Source organism: Archocentrus centrarchus, chromosome 3 (genome assembly GCF_007364275.1).
Source record: "Archocentrus centrarchus isolate MPI-CPG fArcCen1 chromosome 3, fArcCen1, whole genome shotgun sequence".
NCBI classification, from domain to species: Eukaryota; Metazoa; Chordata; class Actinopteri; order Cichliformes; family Cichlidae; genus Archocentrus; species Archocentrus centrarchus.
The window spans coordinates 7,367,202-7,393,493 of record NC_044348.1 but is presented as its reverse complement, the minus strand read 5'-3'; the positions used below and the strand labels follow the sequence as shown (position 1 = coordinate 7,393,493).

Below are 26,292 nucleotides of genomic sequence, written 5' to 3'. Positions count from 1 at the left end.
CCAGAGATCAGACGTCACCACTGTAAAGGCTCTGTTGCCTCTGCTTTTCAGCCTCGATTTAGGCAGACTGAGGAGCAGTTGGTTTGTAGACCGCAGGGCTTTGGTAGGAATATAGGGTTTCAAAAGTTCACTTAAATAACAAAGTAACACCTGATCACATCCAACATATAAAGAATTATAATAGTTTGAAACAAGAAGTAATAAAAGCATAAATTACTCTCTCAAAGTCATGTTGTGGGAAAAAGGCCTTCATTTTTTCACTAATTGGAAAAGCTCATCTTAACAACAAAGCTAATATGTTTATTGAGTTTTAAAACACCATCAAAAATCACCAAGGTTCCACATAACAGGGTGATAATAGGAGGCTAAACGATCAATAGCGCTCTCGTACCCAACCAAGGTTGTCCAAATAAAATAATTTCTGTTTTGTTTTTATTCAGTTTAAGAAAGTTTATCTCCAGCCATGATTACACATCCCTAAGACAGTTTACTAGTGTCTGCACAGAAGCACGGCAATCAGATTGTAAAGGTAAGTACACTTGTAGTTCATCTGCCAAGCAATGAAAGGCAATGATGTGCTTTTCAAAAGTGGAACCCAAAGGAAGCAAATATAAAGAAAAGAGAGTGTGACCCCAATAGAGAACCCTGGGGAACCCCATAATTGTTTGGGGATACAGATGACAGATACTGTCCTAAATGAACAGAAGAAATTCCTATCAGACAAATATAATGGATGCTTATCTGCTTTAGTAGTCCATCTGTAAAGCAAATAAAGCTTGCTTTTGGTCAAAGTATTATTCTAACCTATGTTAAATTTGAAGCTCATGACATAATATTAGCTCCTAATTCTAATGGAATTCAGATAAAAGCTTATATGACAACCAAAATGATTAACTACAAGGGGTAACTGCATGAAATATTGTACATGATAATGCAAAATAGACTGAGTATATTCTGCCTTATGAAACACACTACTGTGTGATGGCAAGGACTCCCCAAATAAGATAACAACTTTAGATGCCATCCTGTCTGTTACCCACTATAAAAGCGTAAAAAATGAAGAGAAGTGTATATATAAAAACAACTTAACAAGAAGAAAGGGAGAAAAGGGAGGGTTTTACTTCAAGTAGATTTAGCATTGCATGTTATGGATATTATTCATCTTATGTCTTATGCTATAAGCAGTAATGGCAAAACCAGAATGGAGGATAAGGTTCTGACAGTCCCATTCAGCCTCCCCCAGCCAAGAGGCTGCCGAGCCTGGCCTCGTATTGGAGAAAATCTCGCTGAGATCCAGGACCAGGGAAGGCTCGCCCTGTCGTGGAACGGTCCAGGGAGAGGGGAGACTCAGCAGAGCAGGTGTCCAGCACGGACCCAGATCTTCTTAGATCTTCTGGAAACGCAGAAGGAACCATCTCGACCAGAACACGTTGTGGGCCGAGGACGCCACCTGGACTGGGACCTAGTCGTTTGAGGGGCCTTCACGACCTGATGACATCACATACGTGGCTCCTGGGAGCTGCTTCCCCAGTCAGTGGGAGTTCTGATGACAACAGATAGCCAGTGCCTCCTAACATTCGTGGCACGAGGCACACCGGGAACAACGCTAACTAGGGGGGGATCTGAGAGGTCCCCCAGTTCAGGAGTGCTTAATGCATCTTCAAGCAACCTAGTCTGTGAAACAAGTCAGCTAAAGAATAAAGCAGCAGAGCTTGACAGTGACACTGATTTTGTCACCAGGAAGTTGGTTACGGCCAGCAAGCCAGTGAGATTCAGAAGCTCACGGCTGAGAATTGAAAGCTCAAGATCATCAATGATTTGCTTAGAGCAATGAAGGGGGGGACGCTGATGCTGACAGTGTTATGAAATTTGTCTTTCACTGAATATGCCTTAGTCAATGCTGCAGTTGTATTTTCTATATATGTACTATATCTCAAGTGTCTTATATTTTGAGCCCATAAGTAAAGGTGCCTCTGACCTGCGTGGTGTGCCCTGCAAGTGAGGATGCATGTTGGTAAGATCAGTTTGTTTGTTTGGTGAAAGCTGGATTGAGATTTATTCTAGCATCCAGAGTTGACGAGCACACCATGTGAGTGAGAAGATTTAGGTTTGAAGCTTGCGAATAATGATATTAATAAAAACAGCTCACGCAGTGTTTTAATGTTCACCTTGTTTGACAAATATTTACTCTTGTTTTGATAAAAATACTTTGTGTTGATACCAGCAGGCATCAAAGGGGGGAATGTGGTGTATTTTTATCATTTTGACATCAGTATTTACTATTTTTATATCATGTATTGTTACATATATTAATCACACACACTGGATTAATGGTCACATTATATATTATTTGTCACCTATAGTGTCCCTCACACACACTGGAACACTGCATGCTTTAGGTGAGTGGAAAGGACTGAGGCCTGCTCTGCCAGGGCCTTGGGTTTTTTTCCACTAGTAGAACTGCACTCATTCATATTTAGAGGCTCACCTTTGTACACAGTGCACTTTTGACACAGCATTGCCAGTGTGGAGGTCGAGTAGCGGGGAGTGTGTGTCTCGAAAAGGGGGGTTGAAGTCCCCCCTGAGCTACTGTAATAATGTAAGGGAGTAAATTTGTGTATTGAGATAAGACCGCCCTAAAAGTGTTTCAAGTTAGTCTTGGACAGTCTTGGAGCCATTGCATGAGGATCAAACTCATAGTGGATTGGGAGCATCCTTCTATGCCCACTGGTCCTGATAACAGCAGGGGGAGGTGTGAGTTTGGGCGATAAAAGGCAGTGGTAAAGTTGGGAGGGAGCGCACTTTTTTGCTCTTCCTCTCTCCCCTTTGCAGCGGCTCCAAGGCACTCAGTCTCAGGAGGGCTTTTTGCTTTCTTGTGCTTTGTTTAACTTTGTGCTTCAATAAATCCTGGAAACGAAACCTGCTCATCTCCAGTGAGTTTTTGTAAAGTGTGAAGTTACTGTCAAGGTGCACTGGTTTCCATTGGTCTCACCTCCGCCTGGTAAGAGGGGCAGAGGGAGAGAGCCGCACCACGACCCAACAGAGTCATTGCTAGAAAATATCCAAAATGGTGTCCCAAAAATTTAGGCTCAAATAATAATGATAGGTAATAATAATAGATTGAACTTGTATTTTAAAGTATCCAAATTTGTAATTATCCACTTTAAAGTATACCTAAGAGTTTACTGTTTAAACTGTTCACTTCATCTGTGTGTGCATGTCATCACAAGTACTATGTAACCGCTAAAAACACTGGAGGTGTTATGGGCTTGTTACTAAAGGTATAAGGCAATAGTTGTTATTACAGAATATATTTTCTTTTGTCTAAGTAGGAAGATAACAGTTGTTAGCTGTAACAATAAGACTCCATTGTGTCAGGATCGTGTGGTTCCCAGTGCTTTCCAACAACCTATTTTTATCCCTGTTAGCCATTAAAAAGGTGAATGTTAAAAACACTTTAAAAAATAAATGAAATGCATCACAATATGAGAATGAATGTGTTCTATTTGTCTGTGTGATCTCTCAGCTCCTAGATGGTTAAAACAGACAGAAGTCATCCCTGTTCACCTTTTTCCACTCGGGAAACATCAGTTTCTGCTGCTGTGTTTTCACACAGGGTGGGAGATGTATATCCTCACTGACCGTCTCTATCAGCCACTGAATGTATAAACCAGTCTTTAAAAAAGATTGAACTCATTGTTCTCTCAAAACCAACTGGCAGCACCTTAAATCAAACTGACAGCTCTGAACATTCACCGTGATTCTGTTGTATATTGTGATTATTGGAAAATGGACACAAGACCTCCAAGCATGGGCACAGATTCACTCAGCAGCTGTTTAAAGTCATCATCAGAACACAGACTTCTTATGGTGCTTTGCACATTGTTTGCGCCTCATTGTCTTTGAAAAAGCAAGAGCAAACAAAACAAATGCAGCAAATGCACTTTTATCTCCAAGTTTGTCAAATCCCTGCTCATTAAATGCTCTTCTGTCAGATGCTGCCTGAGAGGACTGTGGATGTCTATTTGTCCTGTTCCAATAAACCCAAATTCCAGGAACTCCGTCTTTAGATCTGTTCGGTTTGATTCATTAACAAATCCTGTCTCATGGCACTGTATACTGTAAGGTAAAAACCCTGCAGCTTTAATCTAGGACAGTACCAGTTACCTTAGCTGCAGGTACCTAGTGACTGTTGAGGCCTCAAATTAAGTGACATTATGTTGAGCATTTCTACCCCTGTCTTGCCAACACGTTACTGTTACACCAAACTCCAACCTCACTGTGGCCTGTGGTCCATTCTGTGCTAAACGTAATTTATTCATTTACATTTGTGCTCTTTTAAATGAAAGTTGTCAAGGCTTTCTTGGCTGTCTTGGCAAATTGTAGTGTGTAGAGTTTAAGAACTCCCATCTCAGTAATAAACAAAGGACTCTGTATGTGTCAGATCGATCCAGCCTACTTTAAATTTGGTAGGTGTATTGCAGTGTCTGATTTGAAGTTGAGGCACAATGAAGTGTGGTCTTATTTTTAGGTCAATCGACAGTGAGATGACATCAAGTGTGAGTGACAGCAGACAGTGAGATGATTGAACAGCACCTTTGTAAACAACAAAGAAAGAGCCAACACTCCCACTTATTTTTAGTTCATTTTTACTCTGAATAGATGAACAAAACACAGTCATGTTTCTCATAAATACAACGACCATAAGGCACAAAATATCCATGTAGTTTGCTTGTAAAAAGATAGTCGAGGTTTTCCAATGATTTGTTCAGCTTATAGTGCAAAATGGGTGATATTGTGAAATTAAGAAGAGGAGTGGCTTTTGTTCCGTTGGGTAATCAAAAGTGACATTTAAAAAAAAAAAAAGGGTGAGCCATGTGAAATTTCATGTCATTAACACTTTTTTTTGATGACAGTGCCCTTTTCATGCCAACCATGCCACAAATTTCTGCTTCCTGCCTTTTCCCCATATGAGGGGACAATCTATCACATGACAGAAAAGAGCTACTTCAGTGCTGTAAAGACAAAATAAAAAAACAGTCAGTGGTTTACTTGGAGTGTAAAACAGGCTGAAACACAGTACTGTATACTAGACCTGTAACGCGTTAAAATAGTAGTGATGCACTATCGTTTCAGTAATGAGAAATAACAGCAAGCTAAAATTAAAAACAATCTGTAAGCACTTACTAAAAGCAATGAAATAACATTAACAAACCCAGATCAGTGAAAATACTAATTTACGTACCTATTAAACAGCAGTTTACAAAGCCCAGTTACCCAGCTGAGCCCACAGTAAAGAACAGTCAGTGCATTTTGGCAAAAAAAAAAAAACAACAGTCAAACTTCCCATTTGATTTTGTGACACATGATTTATAAACATTAATGCTCTGGAGGCACCCACATGACTGAATTAACTGAAAGATATATATTGGGAACACTGCCCTTTGTTTCCAGTGGTTACGTACGCATCCCGAGAGGTCCGAGGCAGGTTCGTCCTGCACATTTCAAAATAAGGTCAGTGATAAATTCGACAAATGCGGCGCTGCTGTAAGTACTTCATCTTTATGGAGGACCGAAACTGACATAATCAAAAACAGAACAAATAAGCATTAAGAATTTATAAAATGTGACAGTCCAGTCATAAGTTTGGACAAACATTCGACTGGTATTCAACGTTTAATTTGCATCTGCAATTCTTTACCTTTGTATTAACACCTCTTTTAAAATTTACATTCCCAGTGAATTTTCCATTTCGTTACGAATGTACTAATTTTTAAAAACATGCTCTTTTACACAGCACACGCCCCCAACCAGCTCTCCCCCTGAAAATGCATAATGAAGCATCAATGCATAAATAAAAGAAAATAAATTATTCAGTTGAGGGGGGGGGGGGGGGTAAATAGGTTGAAAGGATAAATATGTGAAAGTATAGACACACTCACATTAAAAAAAGATGGAAAATTAAATAAAAAGAATATAGGTGAATTACTACAAAGGTAAATACAGAAGCAAATTAAATCAAACGTCGAGATATGCCATATTATCATTAAAGCCTACTATTATTTTTAATACTATTTGATGTATTTTATAGCATTTATGTCATTATCAGTTTATGATTCTTCATGTTTTGATCCTCTGTACCTCTTTACATAAAGACAGCAATGCAAAACAGAAATTATTAAAAAAGAAAATAGAAAAAACAACAAAAAAAAAGCAGCTGGACACCTCCACAATAAAATTATAAATTATAAAAGTACTGAAAGCAATAAAAACGCCAAAAATGTTGTCATGCTCCCTTTGAGAAAAAAAAAGTCCAGAGATAAGTGTAACCTTGCAGCCGCAAAAATTCTTCTGTCTAGTTTGTCCTTCTCTAGGAAATTGACCTGGACATCTGGGAGTGGCATACACGCGATACAGTGACAGCAGCTGACAGGGACGAAATGTCAGTTTCATCCCAAAAACGTCAAAGCTGCCATGATGGTGAAGCCGACCAGGATGAAGATCACCTTGAGGAGCTGATTCCCAGGGGAATTCAGCTCATGTGGGAGAATCTCCAGGAAAGTGATGTAAACAAACGTGCCTGCAGCGAGCCCCTCCAGCACGGCCTGGATCAGAGGTCCAGCTGCTAGCTGAGCCTCCATCACGCCGATGCCGATGGCGATGCCTAAAGGCGACATCATGGCAAACACTGCGATGTAAGCGGCAACCCACAAAGGGCGAACCGCGCTCTGGACCAGCTTCACAGACAGGCTGAACACGATGATGCTCTTATGAACAAGAATAGCGATGCAGATCTCCAGTACCTACAAAGACATTTTATATGAATTATATGTTTTTTTTAACTTCATCTAACTGCTGTAACTTACAATGAAGAAACCATAGAGGCTTTTTCAGTATTGCTCAGATATTGAATGGGTTACACAGTGAGTATGTAATTAGTGACACCTGGATTTGGAATAAACCAGCAAAGCCATTTTTAAATAAGCATACTGTACAGTATGGGCAACATCAAACTGAAAACTGGTGTCTCTTGACGGCTTGACTTCTGCATCAATGTGAGAAGTTCAACCACAGCAGGATCTGGTACTAAATTACAAGCTGATGCACTTACAGTAAACTGAACTCAAGCCACATGTTTCAATAGTGTGATATTTGTTTCATTATTATATGTTTAGCTCATCATTTTTGGCTTTGTTCTAACATAAATTCACCAGCCACTCAAGTGCAATATTTATGCAGTACTGTGTAAACGTCTTGAGCTGCCCCTCAATTCTTTATATTTTCTTGGGAAATAGGTGCAGCAACTTGAAACATGCAAACATAAAGTATATTAGACAAAAACAGAGTTTGTACAATTCTAATGAGCTTGAAAACTAATATCTGTTTGGACCACCTTCAGTCTTCAACACAGCCTGAACTCTCTGAGGCAGCTTTCTTCTCATTTCTTTAAGTAGTCTTCAGGAATAGTCCTCCAGGCTTCTTGAAGGACATTCAAAGTTCTTCTTTGGATGTTGGCTGCCTTTTGTTCTGTCTTCTGTCAGTATGATCCCACACTGCTTCAATAATTTTGAGGTCGGGGATCTAATCTGGCATACCTCAGCCTTTTCTCCCTGTTTCCCTTCCTTATAAATGGCTTCTTGACAGCCACCCTTCCACTGAGACCATTTATGATGAGACTTCAGTGAACAGTAGATGGATCAGCTGAAGGGCCAGATGCATCTCTCAGATCCTGTGTCAGGTCTTTGCTGGATTTTTTATTATTTCTTTAGGACATGACTTTCAGATACTGTCGGTTTGCTGTAGATAGTTTTTAACCCTAACGCTTCCTCTTTTGGCCTTCAGTTTGACTGATAGCCTGCCTGCTAAGCCTGCTAAGCCTGCTTGGGCTGTCATTTGAGCAGAAGAAACAATTCTGACTCATTTTGCTGCCAAAGCTTTCTGAAGCTATGAACTGAAACTTGCTTTCTGTGAATATGATTTCAAGCTCATCTGAACAGCACTTTCCCAAATAAATGTGGCTAAAGGGCATGTAGGACACACGGCAAAGCAAGAGAGACGTGCCATAACAATCCTTTAAAAGTCTGTGTGGATAAAAAAAAAAAAACAGATCAGATCTAACATCAGGTGAAGTGCTTTGTCTTCTTACCTTCGAGTCAGTGCTCTGCAGGCCAATAGCTAAACCCTCAAACACTGAATGGAGTGAGAGAGACAGGAAGAGCATGAAGGAACGAAAGGAGGAGTGAGCCTGTAAGTCCACATGGACGTGGTGGCCGCTGCCCTCCAGATCGTGGGTTGTGGGTCCCCCGTGCCCATGCCCATGCCCATTGTCTTGTATAAGGGGTGCCCTCTCCTCATGAGCCGCTCTCATCACCCGGAAGTTCTGGACAATCTTCTCCAGTATGAGAACAGTGAAGAAACCAGCAGCCATGATGAACTCTGGAAGGGGAAACGGGGTCTGTTTGAGACCGACACAGAGAGTAAACAGTTAGCAGGGTCTGTTTGGTAAAGTCAAGAAGTAGTGAACAGATGTTTAACACATGCAGCAGAACAGTAGAGCTTCTCAGTCATCAAAGAAGTACGAAACAGCAGCAGCAGCAGCAGGAATAATACAAATTTCTACTATAGCAAACACTCGTGTACTACTTTGACTAAGTGACACTGGGCCCTGAAAAACCGGGGCATTTCAGACGAAATAAATATTAATGAGGAAAAATAAGTTGACAGGTCAATACACAGTAAATATAATATCTTATATGTGTAGAGTTTACGAGTGTCCTGACATACCTCCACCTTCTGAGCATCCAGCTCTGCGCTGATGTCTGACAGATAATCTGGAATGATGTCGAGCAGGCATGCCGCCAGGAAAACGCCGCCGGCAAAGCAGCTGATCAAACTCAGAAATGTGCGATGAACTTCTACACACGGAGAGACAAAACATCCTTAAAGTTTCAACATAAACTGACCCATATATCAGCTTTTTACAGGTTTATTTAACTTTATATGACCAGGAAATCCAACTGAGACCAAATCTCTGTGTCACAAACTGGGCTGCACAGCCATGACACAAAGGGAGACGCACAGAGAAAAGCCAATTACAAAGACTGTTTATTTTAGATGAAGGAAACAAGGACAGGACTTTAACCAGAACAATAAGTAGAGTCACGGAGTGCATGAGTGAAGAAATGGCATATGCACTGTTGTCAAGTGCAGGAAACCAAACCAAGAGCCACCCGGTAGCTGAGCTCTGAAGGCTTTTAAAGAACCAGTGTCACTAACTGGAAATGAGCCACATGGGCCCTCCAGTGCTTGTAGATGAGACCTGCCACAGAAACAGGGCAAAAGGAAGGCCTGTTTTTGAGGCTGTTTGACTTTCTTTATACTTTTCTTTTCTCCTCTCAGGAAGTGCTGTGTCTTCAAGCTGAAGATTATTCTGAGTTCTAGTTATTACTTGTTAATTGTTAAAATAAACACCCTTAATTATTTGTGTTGACTCTGACTTCTGACTCCTTCTTCTTTCAAATCACTGCTAATTTTCAGTGTCTTCCTGACTTCATGTGATGATTCAATAGAAACCACTGATATCCAATAGGCATAAATCTTAATGGGTCATGTCAAACTTTAAATCACGGGATTTCCTTCTAAACTTTGAATTATTGGATCCTCATGTGACACACCATGCCTCTGGAGGCTTCTGAACAAAGATGACTCAAAAGAGCATTTCATGATACTTTCACTTCCTTGTAAGAAAGTGAAGTTCACCCACCTCCCTAACAGCTTTATTATTTTATTTTATTTTTTTTATTTCTGTTCTACAAATGTGACTTCAGGGCTTTAACCTTCAGACTTCACAGCTATCAGGTGACTGAAGTCACTCGATTGTACAGATTAATCCTTTAGGCTGATATCAGTGACTGCTGTGGTATTAGAAATAATAACCAGTGAAGATGTAGAAATGAAAACATTTACAGGGTTATTTTTGCTCCGTGTGTGTGAGGCCCACCCTTTATTCTCCAACACTTTTATGGTTTCCCGGCCCCAGATAATAAAATAATCAACCGTTAGAAGCACTTACAACATTATCGACTAGGAGATCATGTGATTCACCGAGCGCTACAATGGGGAAACCACTGAGCTCCAGTAACTGAAGCTGTTGCACCAAACTTTATTTAAATTTCTGGCAATTTAAGGTTTGCGTCTTTTTCTGCAAACGGCAGCAGATCCCAAAACAGACAGGAATACCTGACAGGAATCAGTCACCGTTGCTGTTTAGCTCGGCATGCGTGTCATTGAGAAACAAACAATACAATCCGAGTAATGTGATTCATTTGTTCAGCGGTTCCTCATTGTTAAGCTGAGATTGGATAAATCTCTGTTTCTCAAAGTGAGACTGTAGCAGTCACACATATTGCTGTTATTAACAGCTGCTTATGCCATTCCTTTTCCATATTAATGTGTACCAACCTGTCCCGTTTGTGTCCCTGAACCATCTGATTCGAGCAGGGATAAATCCAAAAAGGAGAGTTAAGAGCAACAGCCCGATCAGAGCGCCGATTTTCACCTGGAACAGGTACTCCATTGTGCAGCGTAAAATGTCAGTTCAGGTGAGGTACCGAGATCAGGTCAGCACCGGCACATGGCGAGGACTCCGGGGCGAGGTTTACCCACAGAGCCAAAGTAGTTTCTCCGCCGCCGGGACGTTGTTATTGAGACTGAGAGCAGGCTACGGGGTCCGTGAAGGGTCAGAAATGGTGTGCCGAAAAAGAAAGCGAAACGCGAAATTTTTGCTCTTTATTTACAATAAAATGCTTCTATAGTAATGTTTTTATTGCTACTACCGCCATCACCACCACTACCATACTTCCAATAATAACAACATAATAATAATAACAGTGCTTTGTAATAATAATATAAAACCAACACCTGCTTAATAATAAAACCTGTGTAAAAAAATTTTAATTACTCAAAAAAGGCAACAAAATCCCACTTTATTCATTTTTGTGCCAGTATACAGTAATGTACACCATAATCTGTCCCAGATAGGCCATAAAGGTGTTTTTTAAACATCATGGAAAAAGTTTGGTGTGTTTCTAATAAACTAACTTCACTTTGTAAAGGTTGGATGTTTTGTCATTTCCTTTACTACAAATGACATGTATACACCTATATTCTGTAATTTATGGGTACTGTGTGTAATGGAATATTTTTCTGATTTATAATCACTATCTTTGAATTTGTTTGCTGTTAAAATCTCTAATTGTTGAGTGTGCTGTTAACTAGTAAATGTTAGGAATAGATTAGTACTTACGATAAAGAGATTTCTCACTTTTTATGTGAAAATGTATGTATTGCAAAAGTTACGTATGTTATGAAAGTTAAACGTACTGTCATAAGAGGCATAAAATCAAATGATCTATCAGTGATCAATCAGTACATTATTAGAGTTTAGGTATAAATGGTGGCAGACAGATGAAAACTAAACTCACCAAAACCAAAACCTTTTTCTGTTGTTTTTGGTTCAGACATAAATGGTTGCAATGGCATTTTAGACTATGACACTAAATTCTGAGAAAATTTTGCATATTATTATAACCCTATTAAAGTATTTAGTGTTTATACTTTAGTACCAACTGAGCATCATTTACACACCACAGCCTACCTGAGTATTGTTGCTGACCACGTCCATCCCTTTATGACCACGCTGTACCCATCTTCTGATGGTTGCTTCCAGCAGGAAAACCATGTCACAAAGCTCAAATTATCTCAAATCGGTTTCTTGAACGTAAAAATGTACTATGTAGATGGTCTCCACAGTCACCAGATTTCAATCCAATAGATCACCTTTGGGAGGTGGTGGAACAGGAGATTCTCATGATTGATGTGCAGAGAAATCTGCAGCAACTGTGTGATGCTATCATGTCAACATGGACCAAAATCTCTGAGGATTGTTTCAAGCACCTTGTTGAATCTGTGCCATGAAGAATTAAAGCACCTTAGAAGGCAAAAGGGGGTCAAACCCAGGAGTACCAAGGTGTACCTAAAGTGTCCAGTAAGTGTATATATTAAAAAAAACAAAACAAAATAGGAGCCTACAGGTGTCTAAGAATGGTGAGAATTGCTTCTAGAAAGATGGTAATATAACTTCAAGTTGTATTCACTTTGCCCCAAACCTTATTTTTGTTTGGAGGAACCTCAGCAAACGTCTCTTTTTGAACAAAAAAAAAATTTTTTTTAAATCATCTGTCACATTATTCTGTCCGTATGGTTTTTTTTGTTTGTTTGTTTTTGTGTCCTGTTGACCATTGAAACTAAAATTAATTTAGATAATGCTTCAAAATAACTGCCCAAATAAAAACCCTGATGTGTTTGAAGATGGCCACCAAGTGATGGGACTTGCTCTTCAGTCAAATATTTGTCATCTTCATATACGTCTATATGCAGCATATCGAGACAAAAATCAAAATGTGCATATTAGTGTTCGTGTTGCAGTTTCATTAGTTTGCTGTGACACAGAGGAGCTTGTTTACATGGAGCTCCTAAAAGGTGGAGGGATTACCCCAAACGGCAACACTTTGAGCTGATCTCTCCCAGTAAGGTGTTACACATAATATGCCTGTAAATAATGAAATGTGTTACTACTATAATATGCACATTCCAAGGTGAAGTGTTTGTTGTGTGCTGAGCAACTGGGGTACAGCAACACTTGATCTGTGGGTATCACCTGTGCAGAGGTGCATATGTCCAAGCCTGCACAGTCATAGCCAAAAGTTTTGCGAATGACACAAGTATCGGTTTCCACAAAGTTTGCTGCTTCAGTTTTTATGATGCTATTTGCATATACTCCAGAAGGTTATGAAGAGTGGTCAGATGAATTGCAAATAATTGCAAAGTTCCTCTTTTCCATGAAAATGAACTAAATACCAAGGAAAAAAAAATTTTCCACTTCATTTCAGCCCTACCACAAAAGTACGTGCTGTAATTTCATTGGTACTCTCATTAACACAGGTGAGTGTTGACAGGGACGAGGCTGGAAATCACTCTGTCACAATGATTGAGCTCAGATAGCAAATAAAGCTGGTACCAAAACATCCTCTGAGAGCAACTTCTCCCAACTGTCCAACCGGTGAGGAACAATGCCTTTTCCAGCACGGCAGAGCATCGAGCCATGAGGCAAAGTGACTACTAAGTAGCTCAGGGAGCAAAACACTGAAAATTTGGATCCATGGCCAGGAAACTCCCTGGACCTTAATTCCATTGAGAACTTGTGGTCAATCCTCAAAAGGCAGATCGACAAAACACAAACCCACAAATTCTGACAAACTCCAAACATTTCTTCTACAAGAATGGATTGCTATCAGTCTGGCCCAGAAGTTGATTAACAGCAAGCCAGAGTGAATTGCTGAGGTCTCGAAAAAGAAGGACCAACACTGCAAATATTGACTCAAGGCTTTTGAGTCATTGATTCAAAGGCTTTTATTGCATAAACTTGTCAATAAAAGCCTTTGAAACATGCTAAATGCTTGTCATTAAACTACAGTATACCATAGAAACATTTGACAGAAAGATCTAAAACACTGACGCAGCAAACTTTGTGGAAACACTTGTGTGATTCTCAAAGCATTTGGCCATGACTGCACAGGCTGGCTGTGGGATACTGTGCACTCCTGCCTCCTCACTACCATGTGAAAGGGTTTTCGCCAAAGCTGGAGAGGTTATTCCCAAAAAAGAGAAACTGAGTCCAAGCACAGGGGAAAAAATATTTAATAAAAGAATAAAGTCACCAACACCCCAGTATTCATAAGCAAAATCACTGCCCCATCTTTTGAAAACACTGCAACAGTTTTAACATAAATATCTCATACCCTGTTGGATTTAATTAAACACTGACTCAAATCATGACAAGTTTTTTTGACATTGATAGACTTGTATTACCATCACACACACATTAATCAAAAACCATTTAGATGAATGAATGAACCACACAAAATCAAATTAAGGTGTGTTTACGTCTGTTATTGGCAGTGATTATTCTTATGCAGACACTGTTGCAAAACAGCCGAAAGACCATCACAAATAGTTGAAACGACAATTAAAGGTTTTGACCAGCAGGGGGGGGTTTGTGTGCACAAGAAGCCTCAAGAAATGAACCTCTCCTTGAACCAACTGGATGGAAAGTTTCAACGCTTCATGAAGCTTCATCTGGCCATCAGTACCTCAGACTGGACATGAGCTCTGCAGCATCTGATACTCATCTTTTATGGTAGCAGCCAAAACAAACAAACATACATATATGTATATATAATTTGTATAGTATCATGTAACAGCCTTTGTATTCTGCAGCAAACCTAAGCCCCTCATGAGGCCACAGCAAAACTATAATAAACTTCACATGCCTCTATCTCACTAATATATATATATATATTTAAAAAAAACCCTTCATGATTACACAGACTAAAAGATGCATGGTACATTTAGCAATTCTGTTCTTTAAATGTTAAAAAATAGAGAAACAGACAAACTACAGATGTATGACATTAATACAAAGATGTTTGGCTAGTATTTGGCTTCTGGTTATACCCAGAAAAGAGCGTATGTGATAGCTTCCTGTAAAAAAAAAAAAAAGAAGAAGCTAACTTTATATAGAAGTGCATAGAGTAATACTTGACTGTAAAATTAATAAATATCAGTACATTAAGGCTTTTGGTTTTAAGATTTACAGCCTCTGCCTCACCTAAGCAGACAATGAAACCAGAGAGGGGGTGGACAAAATAAAAGGAACAACTGACAGCCATGTACTGAGGTGTAGCTGCTCAGGTCCACTTTGATTGTGCCGGATGCTGAGGCAAATCTGTGGGCATTTTAAGCACCTTCAGTATTTTGTCCACCCGTTACATGCTGTGAATCAGAAAGTATACAGTAAACATACAAGATCACCTTGGCGAACCAGTCACAGTGACTGTTGTCACTCAGACTTGTTTTAGCTTATGTGATTAGTGACAACTAGAGAAAAAGTATTTCTGTGTTTAACAGAAAGGAAACTGTGTGTGTTTGCACTATTATTCGATTACCAAAATACTCTGATTGATCCTTGCGTATGGAGCTCCTTAACACTGATCCCTTCTCCTTCATGCTCAGTATTATAAAGTTTACACATTGACTGTATTCACAGCATTCGAGGTTCAAAGCCTTCATTCTCACAATGACATACAAGGAAACATTAAACACAGTCTAATACTGTGCATCCTGGGATGTGTTTTAAGGTAACAATGATGATGTTACGCCTAAGGTTAGTATAAGTTTTACACTGGTCTCAAAACACATTCAGTTAGGTTTTGGCAATAAATAACAACAGGCAGTAGTCATAACACAAAACACTTTAAATGACCGCAGCACTAAGATGCTGGCAGCTGTAACAGTGCTGAGAGATATATGGGGAAAGACGTGTGTGTGTGTGTGTGTGTGTGTGTGTGTTTTTGCGCGCGCAGTGTGTAGAGTCGTAGGCCACGTATCCATCAGGCACTAAACTCACACTTAGTACATTTAAAAAAAAAAAAAAAAAGTATATATGATCACACAAACTAAAAAAATAGAGTTAAACTGCTGCACTGTAGCTGTTTCAGTTTTAAGGCTCATACACAATAAATGAATTCAGCTATTGGCAGGCCCACCAAGCCAACTGCTGTAGAATTTGCTGGGTTGTCTGGCACCTCTGGCTCTAACCGCCATCCTCAGCTGACTGAGCACGCTGAATCGACAGGAGCTGGTGGAGAGCTCAGGATGATCAGCAAAACAGATCAGAAACGGATCCGGGGTAAAGTAAAGCAAGGCTGAACTAATCAAAATAAACCACAGGCCTGCAGCAAGATGGTGCAAAAAGAAAAAAGAAAAAAAAGAAACAAGCCTAAAATCTATGTGCGAGTGCTGCTGGCTCAAGTCAGTGGGCTGGGCTCAAAAACAAACAAGGCGATAAAAAGCAGTTGCTTAAATTGCCACCATCTCAATTTAGTGCATTAAAATCCACAAGCACCAACTTACCAAGCATCATCTTAGTGCTTGTGGTTTAATTCTCAAGCCACCAAGCTATCTTAGTGACCAAAATGACCTAGGGGGGTCATTTATGACAGCATTTTTTTTCTTTTTTATACAGGATTTTTTAATGGCTAATTTGTGTTCATCCTATATGCAGTTTCTCTCTTTTAAATTTATGACAGATATTCTAAAGTGTTCTAATGTAATTATGTGTTTCAATCCCTGCTTTACAAAAGAGGGCTCGGTTTGCCTTGAGGCTTCTGCAGTAGTAAATCTCGCTACTCCAGCCCTGTTAGCCATGGTTCACTGCAAAAATATTATATTTAGTGGAACATTACAAGTGGAAAATCCAAAACTAAAAAGTATAAACAACCCCACATGGACAATTTGAAGATCGCCAAATTCATGGGAGGAAACATATTTTTACCTTTAAAATGAAGCCCCCTCGGCCACCTGACGTTTAAAGAGGAAAGTCTAATTGAGAAGAGGGTCTATGTGTATGTTCAGGTGATGCATTGTGTGTGTGGTGTGTTGTGTTGTTGTGGTGTGTGGGTGTGTGTGTGTGTGTGTGTGTTTCTGCAGTGCTCAGTGTTTGATCAGGCCCTGCATCATCTCCAGCGGGAGCGGGGAAAATAATGGTGGAGTTCTTCTCTGCAGCGATGGTGTTTAGGGTCTGAAGGTTATAGCGCAAGCTGCAGGGCTGACGGAGACTCTGCGATCACCAGCGAGGCCTCCTTGAGCGCCCGCGATGCGTTCATCTCCCCCTCGGCTGCGATCACCTTGGCTCGAGCCTCGCGGCTGGCCTCTGCCTCAGCCGCCATGGCTCGCTGAAGCTGAAGGGGGCAGGCTTCACATCTTTGATCTCCACCCTCTCCACCTTGATCCCCCAGTTCATCGGTGGGCGTCATCCAAAGAGGACTGCATGCTGTGCGCAATTCTCTTCACGATCGGACAGGATCTCGGCCAGGTTCTTGGTACCAGCACGTTCCTCAGGGTGGTCTGGGCCAGCAGCCGTGTGGCTGCGTCCGCGTTAGTGATGTTTGCCACAGCCAGAGTAGCATTCTGGACACGGTAGTAGGACCCACGCCATCAACGCTCACCGTCACTGAGTCTTTTGTCAAAACCTCCTGAGTGGGTGGGATGTCAAACGTGATGGTGCGCATGTCCACATTAATAAGCTGTCAGTGCACGGCACGATGAAGAACAACCCGGTCCTTTTGGCTCCTCCTCGCAAAATGCGGCCCAGCCGAAAGATGATGGCTCTCTCGTACTCACTTCACTATCTTGATGCACATCCAGATAGAACGGGGCAGGGTACACAGCACGAGAAGGAGCGAGAGGCCGACCAGCAGCCAGCCACACAAACCAATGTCTGAGTCTGCGCTCTCCAAAGCTACCTGACGCTCACGTCTCCGGGCTTCTTTCAGTGCGGTTTCTGCGTTATCGCCAGCCATCGTCTAGGCCTAAAATCTGTTTCAGCTGTGAACAGTAAGGTAAAGCCGGCAGCGTGTTGACCTGAACGCTCTCTACGCACTCTTAACAATATGGCGCTTTGACGCGTACGCCTTCTTCTTTAGAGCTTAATGGCGGTTGGCAAACCAGCTTACAGATGCATTACCGCCACCTACTGAACTGGGGTGTGAACAAGAAAATAGCAGGAAAAACTGTATTCCTTCCATCAATCTTGTAATTCGAAGATATTCAGATAATTAGACTGCGCACTTTCTGAGTGTTCCCTAAGAAATTCCCCAGTGTAAAACTTTGATTTCTTCCTTGTCTCTCGAATCTGTTACAGCAGATCTGTACATGTTCAAATATCTGCTGGGTGTTTGCCTATTCTGTGTAGCGTATGGTTTAATCCTGTATTGTCCTGTTCTTAAATGAGAAACATCCCCTCCATTGGGTAACTGCCCTGCACTCTGTTCAAACCTACATACTCGGATCCGTAGATGTCTTATGTGTCAGCTGTGTCCCAACATTCCTGCAAAATATTCCACATATGCTCCTCTAATATTTTGACCACCTTTGCTTAACAGTACTTCTGTATTCATTCTTGTAATGCACTTTTTTTTGCAATAAGACCACCCTTTCATTCCTCCAACCCCCATGTGTGCAGGAATCCAAAGCAATGACACGTCTAACCCCCATTATGGAATTCCAAAAGCATGTGAAAGATGTGATAAAGAATATCGTCTTCATGATTTCCCAGACCTAATGCTTGAGAGCGCTGATAAGCTACCAGAAGCTATGACGAAACTCTGATTTGGATTATTTTCTTTCACCCCCGTAGCGCGAACATTATTCAGTTAATCCACTGTGCACACTGACAAATGATCCATGTTCTCTTCTTCACGGGTACCTCCCCCAAAGTGTGTACTTGGTGCCTTAAAAATCTCCACACCACCACTACCTTCTTGAAATGGGCCCACTTGCATCATCCAGTAATCAGCACTCAGTCTTTTGCAACATTTGTCACACTATTATTATGTGTCCATACCTTAATTACAATTGGTTGATACCACAAAATCCCACTGCGGTTTCAACCATGTCTCTTGAACACATATTACATTGAGGGTTGTCCCTAATAAATCTGAGATGAACTTTTTACATTCTTGCCCACTCCCTACAAGACTTTTTGCCATTCCACTGTAAAATAGCTTAACACCATGAAGAGCCACCCAAACCATGACTGAGAACTGTCTCACAGCTTTAATCCTTAATATCCAGATATTTCTCAGCTGATTCCACCATGATCTTAATTTTTTTTGCCCATTTTTTCTGTGTGTCTGCACTGAAGCAGTTTATCACTTCAACCCATAAACAATATGAATTCTGCAAAAATACTCTATGCACATGCCAAATTCAAATTCATGTTTGTACAAGACACATAACAAGTTTACTAAATCTTATCTATCTCCATGCTGCTAGTCTGCACTTTCCCATATTGCACTTTGTATTGTTGTACACCTGTACTATTACCACTGCACTCGAGTAACATACCTCAACCTGACTACATTCTGGTACACTGCGTTAGCCTAGAAACTGTATCCCCACTGCCTGTCTTATGTTGTGTGATCTGTTGATATTTATTTATTTACATTTTATGTCTAGTAGTGTTTTATATTTAGTCTATGCTTCAGTTTTTATGCTTAGTTGTGTGTCATTTTTGTTTTTAATATTGCACATTGGGGTTTGCAGAAACGAAATTTTAGTCTTCTGTGTAATGTACTATTACATGGTTTGACTGACAATAAAGTTCACTTTGACTTTGGAGTTTTTTTCTTGCTCAGTAGAAAATCTTCCCTTATCACCATCTTGTTACAGTTTCCACCACATTCATTACCTTTGTCTGCGCTCTCTGGCTCAGATGCAGCCTGCTGTTTGGACACCTTCACTGCCTCAGCTGCCTTCTTACTGACTTCACACCCACGATATGCTGACCTGTGTTCTCCTCCACAGCTGCAACATTTTAGATGAGCTCCTCCACATCCATATCGTGCTCACCTGCACATCTGCCACATCTTTGTTTCCGTTTGCACACAGCTGCAACATATTTTTGACACAAAGCATCTCAGTGGTGGAGGAATATATGGCCTAACCTCATAACTCATATATCCAATGTAAACAGACAAAGCTGCCACAATTCTCCCCATTTCTCCGTCTCTTTAAGCTTTTTACTTCCAGGATTTTGGTCCCTGTTATGTTTTCTTTTATTTAGTTATTTTTAGTACCTATAAAACACCAAGATTTTAGCACTCTTTATCTTCCCTGTCAGCTTATATATGACTTTGCTAAGTTCCACTCACCAAACGACGTAAGTTCCTCATTTTGCTCTTGTTGTTTTTCCCGTTTCCACCTTTCCCCCCTTACTTCATCTCTCTCGCCCTACACCTCTGTTCTCATTTCATTTCCTGATCGGGGAAAAAAATCCTTCGTAGTTTCCGAAACCTAAATAATAATAAAAAATTACAACTTTATGAAATGTCGCTTCCTGTCCATTCACAGCTCAGCCAGCGAAACGGTCAAGTCCCACACGCATACGTATATATCTACGGACAACGCGGATACGGAAATAGAGCTGATGATGTCATACTCCTGCGCCGGATGCGTTGCTTTTCCCACAAGCCGTCAGTGCTGATGTGTTTCAAGAAATCAGACGGTAGGGAGACGTCTTTGATGCAGTAACATCAGCACGGGGAGAAACGGCGGCGGCGGCTCACAGGTCGATGTCCAAGAACACGCAGCGGCGGAGATCAGCAGCAACACCGGGTCCGGAGCGGGAATGGCGGTGAGAGGCGCGCACACACGCAGCAGGCACAGCTGGCCGATCCACTTCCACATTTGTTCACAGCTGTATACCGCAGAAGAAGCGGAAAGTTTGTTTTGTGATGGGGAAAACAATAAAAAAACCCCCACAGGAAATCTCATTTCTGTCACTTTCTCACGTTTAATCACTCCCATGGTGCTCTGTTCACGTGTGTTGCTGTGCACCCTCTCAGGGAACTGAGATTCCTACATATGAGGAGATTATTGTACACAACGGGAATTTGGACTCTGACATTGTGCTGCGCACTTCTCATCAATTATCTTAGCCTATCCCAGCTGCCACAGGGTGAGAGATGGGGTGCACCCTGGACAGGTCGCCAGTCTATTACAGGCTAACGCTCAGAGACTAACAATCACACACCTACAGCCCTAACATGTCTGTCTCTGGACTGTGGGCAGAAGAGGCACAGGGAGAAACGTGTAAATTTTACACAGACAGACACCAGCCAACCAGGAGGTTTGAACCCAAAATCCTCTTACTGGTGTACTGCCCAGTATGAGACTGCATATGCCATGAGACATGAATGCTACAAATATGCATAGATACAGTACAAGCTTGAATGAGGGCAGGGGGAATGTGAACATGCAAAGGGCAGAGGTAGTGAAGGTGACTGAGTTTAAAGTCAGTGTGGGTGGAGATGAGTGTCAGGGGTGATTTGTGACAGATAGCAGCAAGAGTCAAAGGGAGGGTTTGCAAGGTGGTAGTGAGACCTGCTATGGTGTATGGAGACAGTGGCACTGATTAAAAAGACAGGAGGCCAACCTGGAGGTGTTAAGATTTTCATTGGGAGTGACCAGAATGGACAGGATTAGAAATGAGTACATCTGAGAGAAAGCTCAGGTTGAGCAGTTTGGAGACAAAGTTACAGAGGCAAGGCTGAGATAGTTTGGACATGTCCAGAGGAGTGCTAGTGGACATAACGGACAAAATGATGTTGAAGATGGAGCTCCCAGGCAGGGGGAGAAGAGGAAGCCCTCAGAGAAGATGCATGGAGGTAGTGAAGGAGGACATGCAGAGGGTTGTTGTGACAGAGGAGGACATTAGAGATAGGGTGTGATGGAGGCAGATGATCTGCTGTGGCAACCCTTAAAGAGGAAGTAGGTATTTAAACATTGTTTACTATACTTGTATAGGCCTGTATTTTTGCAGAGGGTACAAACATGTACAATAATCAAACAGAGCAAAGGCAACAATCTAATATAATCACATAAAAATGTGTAGTCAAATCATATTTTACATCCCAGACTTTAACTTAAGGCGTTTACAGTTAACTGCTTAAACCTTCATCATTCATTTATTGCTGATGTTGTACCCTTCCTGCTTATAATTAATGTGCAACATGTCAAAAAAACCATCAGCCGAGAACACAATAAAAAGGTTTCATGTGGATGTAGGAGCAGCGCCGACTGAAAGCTGGCATCAGAAGGCTGAGCTGACTCAAAGAAGAAATGACGTGGCTGTGCTGTGTTTATGGGAGAGTTGACACGTACTCCGAGGGGCACTTTCAAGGTTTCAGCTCTCAGGGTTATAAAATAAACAGCTGAATTTAAATTTGTTAACTTAATTGTATTTTCAGAAGTTGAAAACTGCTTTGAATTAAGTGCTTTTGTGTTCCTTTTAGCAGTAGATTGTCTTCCTTATTAATCTCTTCCTTCTGTAGGGCACTCTCATTAAACCTAATTTTGGTCGTTTATAACACAGTAACATCTGATTTAATGTCATGAAAAAGTGAATTAATCATTCTGAGTATATACCCACAAATATGTAGCTTATAATGTATATAACCATTATTATAAGGTGCTGCAAAAGCTTTAAATATTTGGAGGGGAAAAAGAAGTGTAATCCAAATGTAGATGGGGCCAGTAGAAAAAAAACACTTTATTATTTTCTTGTGATGCTTTATCGCCGCTGAAGAGAAGCCTGTGCCCAAAGGTAAACAGTCCAAAGGTGACATCTTCGCTGAGAATGCCTGCTAGTATTTTATATTATTTCTGATTAGCTGTAGATCTAATAAATCTGTGAGGACATACATATATTCCCAATGCTTCAGATCTTGTATTTCAGATATTTATGTTAGAAATTGGGATATCCAGCCAAGTGCCATACAATAAGGAGGCTCTGAAAGCTTTTGCATGTGTGTTTATTAAAACACTTTTACTTGTTGATATGATTAAAGAACAGTATGGTAACACTGATGTTGCCCTCTGTGTTTTGCCCATCAGCCCAAAGGGAAAGTTGGCACAAAGGGAAAGAAGCAGATCTACGAGGAGAACGAAGCCACTCTGAAGTTCTACACAAGAGTCATCCTCGGAGCGAATGTAAGAGGCTCAGTGTGATTTTTGAATGGTTTCAGTCAAAGGAAGCGCCTTTAAGATTAGAAATTGGTTCTCAGTGGATCAAAACATATTCAGACTTCAGTTCCTTGGACTTTCTGCAGGATGCTCTGATTTTAATACAGGGTGCTGCTAATCAATGCAGACAGATCGCTTCTTGTTAGTTTTACAGTATTTTAGGTACTTTTTAATGTTTCAGTTGAAAATGGTTAAGTGTGGGTGCCAGTATAACTCTCAGGGCTGAGCAGCTGACCAATATGCTGAAAGGCTATGGGGGGGGGGCAGCTAATGTGTGGTGTTCCTCCCCACTCTCGCTGTCCCTGCATTTCTCTCTACTAACTGTCCTGTCAAGAATAAACCCTGAAAAAGCCCCCAAAAAAAGTTAAATATAATTTCTAAATACATAATTTTCATTCAAAGCTTTATGGAAATTTGATTGTGGTTGTGCAACAGTCTGTATTTAAAAAGTACAGTGAATTTAAACTAAATCAGTATTCATATTGATAGATTATCACAAGTGGGCGCTCATCTTTTGTTTGACTGATCACAGCTCTTTTGTACTAATGCGTTCTCCAGTACCCATTTTCAAATACTCTTCCTCTGCAGGCGATATATGCTGCTGTAAATTTCTTGATTTTCTACAGTTCATCTTCATTTTGGACATGGGTGAGTTTATTCAGTGACAGTTATTTAAATGTGAACATCCTCATCTATCAGTTTGTTGTAACACTGCACTGTTTCTGGATTTAAAACTCTTATTGCTTCTGGTTAGAGTTGCTGCTCGTGTTTGCGTTAGCAGTGTACATGGGAGTTACCGCTCCATGTCTGCCATGGCCAAGCCGGTGTTTGCTGAGGATGGAAAGTCTCCTGGACGGAGGATAGACCTAAACATGGAGCAGGGAATGGCAGAGTAAGTCCTCTCTCCAAAATAACCTTTGCACAGAAAGTAAGGAAATTTGTGCTTGGCTGATATCTCTTGTTGTAACAATGTTTGTCGGCATTAAATCTATACTGTTGGAAAGCTGTTTATTTCCCCTTAAATGTGCCACATTTGTAAGGAAGATGCATTTGTGGGTTGAACAGCAGGGTTGAGTATGTGAGTTGTGCTCATACCAGATCTTCTGCTAATGCCAAAGCTTACTTCGGCTATGACTCTTGTTTGGTGTTGTGTGTCTTTTTGTCCTCTCTCCCTCCCCTCACCCCCCAGCCGGTCGCAGCAGATGGCTGCCCCTCCTGAGCCTGGTTCTGCGGAGGTTTCTGGAAGTTTTTCCTTCCCACTGTCACCAAGTGCTTGCTCATGGGGGGGTCACCTGTATTTATGTAGGGTCTTCACCTTACAATATAAAGCACCTTGAGGTGACTGTTATTGTGATTTGGTGCTATATAAATAAAACTGAATTGGACTGGATGATTGCTGGTTGAAGGATGGGATGCCAGTGTGTGACCAGCATGAGAAAGAAGTGCCAGGCTGCTGTGGCTGTGTATGGTTCTTCCGCATGCTGCTGAGGCCCTGTTTCTTAAATGAAAAAGGTTGTTAAAATTCGCAATATATATAATAAGCTGGTTGGCATTGGCAAAGTTTTCCATGGGTACAGCCCACATACTCAACTCTGCTGCTCAACTCACAAATGTATCTTCCTTTTAACCATTTGGAACCATTTGAGGGGAAATAAACAGATTTTCCAACAGTATAAGATTATAGATAAATATAGATATAAGTTTATATACAGGTGTCTTACACTATGTTTTCACATAGTATAAATAGTCTGAAGGCCTGGTGGTATAAAAATGTTGTGTATTCTCTTTATGCTTTGATATACGAGTGAAGCCTTGTGGATTATTTGTCCTGCTTATGCATCATAGAAACAAAATGATGTTTAGTCTTTTCCAGTGAATAACATACATTTGAGCTCTCACAACATTTTTGTCTTCAGGACTTCTGAAAGTACAAAATGACCATTATAATCACGTGATTAATATGAAAGTAGGTACATTTAAAGCAAAAGCCTCAACAGATTTAAATTTGGCTGCTACAAGGCTGTCGTCTCCAGGTACCCATAGAGAGCTTCCAGTGGTCATGCTTGAAGTCGTGTTCTAACCACTTGCATATGCCCATCTGCTCTTTTCACCATGAACCTCTGAGAAAGCATAGAAAGAGTCCAATGTGCAAGCCTGAAGGTGGCGCACAAGGTCAGGAAGGTCAGGAACTCTCTTCTTGAAAGGAAATTCAAGTAATGGGTCAGCTTTATGTCACAGGAACTGCACACATGTAAGTGGTCAGAACAGATTGGATGGCCACATTTAAAATTTAAACCAGGTATGTTTTTTGCCTTTAGATGGGCAGTAATAGAACTTTTTGATTACCCCTCATAATTTCTGACATTTGCATTAATAAAATAGCGCAGTGGAGACTGGAAATATGTGGAGTGACATGCTGCAAAGGTCCAGCTGGCCTGATGAGGGCGTTGTGTCCCTTGCTTTGTGCACAGACTCCTGTTCTTTTTCAGTGATGATTAATTCTAATCTTATTCTGGCTTTAGGCACCTGAAGGATGTGATCTTGCTCACAGCCATAGTGCAAGTGCTCAGCACAATCTCCTCTTACTTCTGGTATCTGTGGCTGCTGGTAAGCGCTTTTGTAGTCCAGTCTGTATAAAAACAATCCTGGCTGTTGCTTGTCTGCCAAGTTCTCTTTTCATTTTGTCTCCCATGTGTGTGCGTGTCAGGCCCCAGCCCGTGCCCTCTACCTGCTGTGGGTAAACTTCCTGGGTCCCTGGTTTATGGCTGAAAGCCCATCGGCACCGGAGGAGGTGAACGAGAAGAAGCAGAGAAGACAAGAGGCGCAGGCAGATGAAGCGATTCTGATGCTGCAGACCAGGCGAAGCAGTATTTTTTTTTATATGCAGAATCTAATATAGAGATGGCAAGGAATTCATAAGTTATTCAGGAAGAAATTTGTTATTAAATTAAACTCAATCCAGATCTGATATTGTGGAATCTTGTTTTCCATGTTTGTTTCTCTCCTGTGATTGAGTTTTCTCCCTAAGTTATGAAACAAATGATTCCTTATTTAGATAATATTACAGTCCAAATGTATTGTCCCCAGGCAGAGATTAGGAGTTTTGCTGTCCTGTGCAGATCTAAGTTACACTGAGTCACATTTCCGTTACATCACATACAGCAAGAAGATGAGTCCAAATTTGTTGAATCTGCCACTGCGGCTTTTGTTTTTGGCATGTTTTTATTTATGTTTGAGAAATGGTGTACATTATTGCAGAATCAAGAGATGCTTAAGAATCCACTGGATGCCTGTACGTTTTAATAGGAAATTGTAAACAATTTTGCAATTAAAAAAAAAAAAAAAAACTTCCATCCTGTCTGGAGTTTTTTTGCAGAAGTGATGTTTGATTGAAAAATGACTAAAGTATTGAGAGATTATTTTCAGTTTCCTGACGAGGCTAAATTTGATATTGGAAAAATCCTTTAGAAAAAATCATCTGATCATAAGAAGAAACTTTTTTTGTTTGTTTGTTTGTTTGTTTTTTAATGGCTGAACAGATGCCTGACAGACTTTTTGTTTTACAGGTTTAAAATGTACCTCTTAGAG

General features: G+C 40.8%; 2 protein-coding genes and 1 pseudogene across 2 annotated transcripts; 1 reads left to right on the top strand and 2 right to left on the bottom strand.

Annotated features, from left to right (window-relative positions):
• Window positions 1-4,658: 4,658 nt before the first annotated feature.
• Window positions 4,659-10,697, bottom strand: slc39a1 (solute carrier family 39 member 1). Its single transcript, XM_030724077.1, has 4 exons — window positions 10,462-10,697; window positions 8,785-8,915; window positions 8,147-8,455; window positions 4,659-6,803 (listed from the first exon to the last, which is right to left on the bottom strand). Exons 1-4 carry the CDS (start codon window positions 10,574-10,576, stop codon window positions 6,450-6,452), a joined length of 909 nt encoding a protein of 302 aa, XP_030579937.1. The 5' UTR covers window positions 10,577-10,697; the 3' UTR covers window positions 4,659-6,449.
• Window positions 10,698-16,611: 5,914 nt separating this feature from the next.
• LOC115777151 (erythrocyte band 7 integral membrane protein pseudogene) lies at window positions 16,612-18,003 on the bottom strand (annotated as a pseudogene).
• A 2,092-nt stretch (window positions 18,004-20,095) lies between these two features.
• Window positions 20,096-26,023, top strand: tmem208 (transmembrane protein 208). The gene is given in 8 exon segments (XM_030722911.1): window positions 20,096-20,314; window positions 22,576-22,671; window positions 23,293-23,352; window positions 23,461-23,488; window positions 23,491-23,596; window positions 25,227-25,311; window positions 25,412-25,525; window positions 25,527-26,023. Coding segments are annotated over 8 exon segments (519 nt in total). The 5' UTR covers window positions 20,096-20,308; the 3' UTR covers window positions 25,551-26,023.
• The last annotated feature ends 269 nt before the right edge of the window (window positions 26,024-26,292 follow it).

What these genes read in the sequence shown, in the direction of transcription:
- slc39a1 (XM_030724077.1), bottom strand. Translation starts at nt 10,576, where the DNA reads ATGGAGTACCTGTTCCAGGTGAAAATCGGCGCTCTGATCGGGCTGTTG. An exon ending in CAGGGACACAAACGGGACAG is followed by an intron (nt 8,916 to 10,461) that starts GTTGGTACACAT and finishes CTCCGTGTGTAG; the next exon opens with AAGTTCATCGCACATTTCTG. An exon ending in TGGATGCTCAGAAGGTGGAG is followed by an intron (nt 8,456 to 8,784) that starts GTATGTCAGGAC and finishes GGTCTCAAACAG; the next exon opens with ACCCCGTTTCCCCTTCCAGA.